Source organism: Magnolia sinica, chromosome 3, assembly GCF_029962835.1.
Source record: "Magnolia sinica isolate HGM2019 chromosome 3, MsV1, whole genome shotgun sequence".
In the NCBI taxonomy this organism is placed as follows: Eukaryota; Viridiplantae; Streptophyta; class Magnoliopsida; order Magnoliales; family Magnoliaceae; genus Magnolia; species Magnolia sinica.
In genome coordinates this window covers 81826313-81832223 of record NC_080575.1, presented here as the reverse complement: position 1 = coordinate 81832223, position 5911 = coordinate 81826313, and the positions used below count along the sequence as shown (strand labels likewise).

Sequence of the window (5911 nt, the reverse complement as noted above, 5' to 3'; positions counted from 1 at the left end):
CGGACAGTACATTAAAATGCAGCCACGGAGTATTAAATTACACGTGTCCTTTCAAAGTAGTCCGTCTCAACGGAAGCGGATTGGCTCACACCAGCTATATACTGCTGTATTGACGTCGTAAAGTTCTTTGGGTCTGATCACAAATATGTGTTATATTCAAACCGTCTATTCATTTGACGAGCTCGTCTAAAAGCTTGGGACGAAAAATACGTTAGATCTAATTATCAAGTGTACCTTTTGCAGTGGGGTTTAAACGTCTATCATTAAAACCTTTATCTTTTTTTTTTCGAGTCATAGGAGTTTTGGATGAATATAAAATTTATTTTTCCTCTTCACTCAAGACTTGGTGACCTTAATTAACAGATTAGATGAAAAATAAACGTTATGGTGGGCTTGCGAATTGTTTAACGGTAAGTGTCATCATCTCGGCTGCTATTTGTAGTGTGGTCCATATGATCTTTGGATAGGATTCATTTTTTAGATAATGCTCTAAAATAATCTCTAAAAATAGAGGAACGGTGTAGATATAATAAATACATCACTGTGGGGCCATGTAACTTTGATCCCCCTTGAACCGTTCGTACAACTCGGAACTCGAGGAGCGTCAGTGCTCGTCTTCGCACGACACGTACCTACAGCAGCCAATCCGCTTCCCATCTCAACCTCCGAGTACAGCTGTCAAGTGCTGCATCATGTCATCCGCCCACATGCCATTATACCCATCCATGCCATTCAGTCATCACATACATACCCATCTCTTCTCCGTTTAAAAGACCTCGCTCCTGTCTCTCAAGAAACACCGAGAGAGAGAGAGAGAGAGCGAGAGAGAGAGAGAGAAAGAGAATGGGCAGCTTTTCATCTGGAATTCAAAACCCTAACCCTATTGTTCCGGAGGAGACGATCGAAACCGAAGAACCGTACCTCTCGACGGACGAAAGGAAACCCCAGAGGAACGGAATGAGGAAATGGTCGAAGAAGAAGAAAAAGAGCCAGGTGTTGCTGGAAGGGTACGTCACGACGGACGAGGGGGAAGAGGTGCAAGAGCAGAAGGGGGTGGTGTCGAGGACGAAGAGTCTGACGGACGAGGATCTTGACGAACTGAAGGGGTGTTTGGATCTCGGATTCGGTTTCAGCTACGAAGAGATTCCAGAGCTCTGCAACACTCTACCGGCGCTCGAGCTCTGCTATTCCATGAACCAAAGGTTCTTGGACGAGCAGCAGCAGCATAAGTCTCCGGAAGCTTCGGTGGCGTCTCCGGCGGATAATTGTGTAGCGGTGTTGAGCCCCATCGCTAATTGGAAGATTTCCAGCCCTGGTATGTGATTTGGATTTCTGTTCTTATTTTCTGGAATTTTGATTGGTTTTTGGAGGTAAAGAGAAACAGATTTCTTTTGAATTTTGAATGGAGGTCGAAAAGTTTCGATTTTTATTTCTGCTGTCTCCATTGGGAGGGAATGTATGAATCTGTTTGTGTTTCAATTGTTGTGATTTTCGATTTTTAATTAGCATGGCGCGTTTAGATGGCTGCCTGTATTGGAATTTGTTTCCATTTTTTGCATTATGGGTGTCTGGGATTTGGGTGATTTCGATTTACTAGACCTTATAACTTCTTTTTAGAATTGTTGTAGCACGTTTGGATGTACGCCTGAATTGGACTTCTTTTGCAATTTTCAGGTTGGGGTAACTGGGATTTGGGTGATTTTCGATTTAGTAGAGCTCATAACTTCTTATTGGAACTGTCATGGTGCATTTGGATGTATGCCTGAATTGGGATTTGTTTGCATTTTTGGTTTTGGGGTGGCTGGGTTGGGTGATTTTCAATTTACAAGATTTCATAACTTATTTTAGAATTATTGTGACGTGTTTGGGTGTAGACCAGAATTCGGATTTGTTTTGCATTTTTTGCGCTTGGGGTGGCTGGGAAGAAATGAAAACTGCTGGTTTATGCAAGGAGGTTTCCATTCTTATATCTGTTGTTTGGATGGGCGACACCCGAATGCAATCAGTAGTTTCTGAATGAGGAATTAGCAGTGCTATCTGCAACATCATCGAGGAGTTTGTTTTGCTTACCATGTTCGGGTTGCTATATACCTCACACAAGCCACAATAAGCTTATCATGCTGAACAGACGATCCTGACCGTTGATGTGTATAGCTTGCCTATGGATTATTGAAAAAGCTTTCAGTTGCTAACATTTTATTTCACAATTCAGTTGTAGGGATCATCCTTTCAGCATGATTAATTGGGTCATGTGCCACCCAAAATAGCCCCCATGTCATGGATGATTCTAATCATTGAACCATCTCTACATGTGGGCCCCATGGAGGACACATGCAAACAACTCGTCGTCTCGGTAGGAATTTTTTTGAGAGGTCATCTTCTTTATAGGAATTGAATTGAATTGAATTGTCTTTTTTTTTGGGTGCCTTTGATTGTGATTCTTCGTTTCCTTATCTGAATGATTGTGTTTATCTTTTGGATGGGATTCATTGAAATGTTATTATGAGATTAAATTGGGATAATAGTGGTGGAAAATCAAAGCTTACTTGTTTTACATTTTATATATGAACCTATCTTGTGCTGATCATCCACCCACTCTCATGAGTTCGTGATTACAGTGCTGTCTTTGCAAGCTTATTCAAGTAATTGGATTGAATTCTAAAATTAGTGGTGTCTCAGGGTATTTAAGTTTTGACTTCTTCATCAAATGCTTAACTTATGCCCCTCTTATATACTCTAGGATTATTTCCTAAGCTTCAGCATGTCGTTTCGGTATTCCAATTCTATTTTGATATCCTTTCGATAAACAGTTTTCACTGCTACCTAAGTTTTAGAGGCATGGATCTGAACCGAGGTCTATAGTATGGTCGGAAACACCCAGTAAGAACCAACTCTGTTTTGATGTCATTCCTGAAGACAGTTTTTGCCCACCTGAGTTTGGTTCCGTTTTGACACACTCGTGCAAGAAGGGGTTTTCAAGCTTGCTTTTTCGGTTGACTTGACAAAGACCAATCTGATCAGTCTTCATTGAGTCCATGTTTTCGGCTCTGCTCAAGGTGTACTGTAATGGTAATGGTGGCCATAGCGGCCACTACCCTATAATGGCTGTTGCGGTCTCATTTATTTTTGAAAAAAAAAAAATAATAATAAATTGAAAAGAAAACCTTTATTGACCCAATAACACTGTTACGGCCATTACAGGGGCCGTATCAAGGGTCATAACTGCCAATATGGGTCATTTTTTCTGTTATGACCATTACAACCTTGTAACGCATAAAGGTTGGCACCATGACCATCATGTAACGACCGTTGATGCACACCGTGCTTTGTTTTCTCGGGTGGGACTGGCAAATGAGGTTTATGCCTCAAATGCCCTTTTGGAGGGTGCGTTCAAACAAGCCCTTAGGAGGTGATCTGAAACAAGGTTTTGAGTGTCATTCGAAATACATATTGATATCATTTCAAAAAAAAAAAAAGATTTCACCAATACCTGACTTTAGTGGCGATCTAAACCAAGGTTTAAAGTACTGCACCCATTTCCCAGTGCTAACTGGTTTTGTCCATGAACAATATGGCTCGAATTGGAGCAATACCACCCTGTTTTGGTGCCGGCTGATATGGTAGACTTTAATGAAATTTCAATCCTTAATCTGTAACTTGTCTCACTTTGTTGGTTACATGATTGCATTGGATATTCCATATCTGATTTTTTGACTCCCTATGGTCCTTATTTTTTGCAGGTGACCATCCGGAGGATGTGAAAGCAAGGCTGAAATTTTGGGCGCAGGCAGTGGCATGTACTGTTAGGCTATGCAGCTAACGTCGGCGCCAATGTTTGAGTTCATGAATGCAAATGGAGAATATGCCTTTGTTTAATGGAGATTGATAGCTTGAAAAGGCCTTTTTGTAGAGTGATTTCTCTGCTACTGCTGGTGCCTCCATGATCGCTGCCACTGGGATATGGCCTCTCCCGGCATTCATTTGCTAGGAGAGAGCCTGGGTTGGGATCTGGTAAGGAGGAGATGGTGGCTGAGAGACAGGTCCAAGCAAGTGAAAGAAGAAGAGCAAGAAAGAGGAACTAAAAACCCGACTGAGTCTGACCTATACACCTCAGATGCATATGCAGTGACTAGGATGTTTTTTCTAAAGATGATTAAGCTGAAAAATAAATATTTTTCTTCTTCACTTCATCTTACTCATTGCTGTATGGTTTCATTTGCTATTGTTCTCTGAGACTGAAAGGAGAACCCATGAGAGAGATGAGATTATCTTAGTGTGAATGTCAATGTATCAAGGCAGGCACAACCAGAGTTTTGTTAGTGAGTTTAGGATTTTACTAGTCTGCTGTTTTAGTAATCCTGATTCGTGGTTATATGATATCCTATATATCAGGACATGCCCAATGTATTTGTTAAAGTGTTCTGATGACTGGGGGTGTAAATGGGCTGGGTTCCGCTTACACATGGGTTACCCATACCACTACCTGCCAATGGGTGATGGGGCTGTGCCCCTTAACATACCTGCCCTGAAATGATCTTGTGCCCGTGTCCTTGATGAGGTGCAGGATTGCCTACAACAGGCTGCCTGTCACCCAGATGTGGCCCAATAAAAAAGTGTCACAAACGCACTCATACCTTCCAATTGGTAGTGCATCCGTCCCTACAAAATTACCTGCCCGGAAATGGACTCAGATTACGTAGTGTAGAACACAACACCAAGGTCAGTATTGTGTTGATGTGGCAAAGCTCTATGGGCCCTACACCGTCTGTTCATTTAGCCGCAAATCAATTTTGGCAATGTAGATCCAATGCTCAAGTGGACTACACCACAAGAAACAATAGGGATTGAGTGCCTGCTACTGAAAACTTCTTGCAGCCATGGAAGTTTTTTTTTAATATCAAAGCTAATATTTGTGTTTTTGCATAACCGAGGTCTGTGTGACTTTATGATTGGAAAAAAAACAAAAAACAAAAAACACAAAAGAAGACTCTCTTTGAGCTGACAGCCTTTCATCATACTAATCCACAGTCCTTTAAATTCATTGAGGTCAGCTTAGATGTTTTTCAAAAAGATCAGATCCCAACTTCTCTAACGCATCCTGTAAAATCAGCCACATAAACAATGTATTTGAGTGGCTACTTTTATTAACGAATCTGTAGTTATAGCTCTTGGAAACTTACAGTGATGGGAATGTATCAGTTGACTATCTCATCCTTTCACGCGCAGTCACTTTGTCAGTGGGCGGGAAATGGGACATCCCTTTCATGCACAGGGATGAACTATGGGCTCAAAGGCGTAGGAAACACTGAAGAGACATTTGTTGTACACGTGCCAAAATGGCACACGTGTAGTTGATCCCGACCACAACATTGCGTTAGACCATAATGAACATTCCCTGTACCAAAAATCAAGATGGCCCAATCGTCAATTAGGCCACGCATTTATTTGAATATAGACCATTGATCAAGATTTTTCTCATTGTCCTCTGGATCCCGTGTCCTACCAGGAGTGGATCTGGTTGTTGCATTAGAATATGTTCATTCTGGCCATAAACTGATGAACGGGCTGTATCTGGAACAAGTACGCTACCTAGGAATGTGTACCGTCAGCTTTCAATTGCAGTTCTGGACTTCCACTGTCATCAGAATCATCCATTAAAAGCTCAACCTGACGAAGTTCAACTTAACTATAACTATAACTATGTTCAACTTAAATACCAATCTCTATTATTATTATTTAATTTATAATTATTAAATATTCAGTTGGGTCGACTCTTTGAGTCAACCTGACCCAGTTCAACAACAAGCTGATTCGGGTCTAAGTCTTTGGGTTTTCTGAACTATGGTCCAAGTTGTATGTATGACCTATTTATTTATTTCACCTGGGCTAATGACTTTTACTCCCACACGTT

The 5911-nt window shown here is 41.2% G+C and overlaps 1 protein-coding gene across 1 annotated transcript; it reads left to right on the top strand.

Annotated features, from left to right (window-relative positions):
- The first annotated feature begins 733 nt into the window (after positions 1-733).
- Positions 734-4190, top strand: LOC131240077 (uncharacterized). The gene is made up of 2 exons (XM_058238111.1): positions 734-1315; positions 3741-4190. The coding sequence occupies exons 1-2, from the start codon at positions 844-846 to the stop codon at positions 3818-3820; spliced, it is 552 nt and encodes a 183-aa protein (XP_058094094.1). The 5' UTR covers positions 734-843; the 3' UTR covers positions 3821-4190.
- The last annotated feature ends 1721 nt before the right edge of the window (positions 4191-5911 follow it).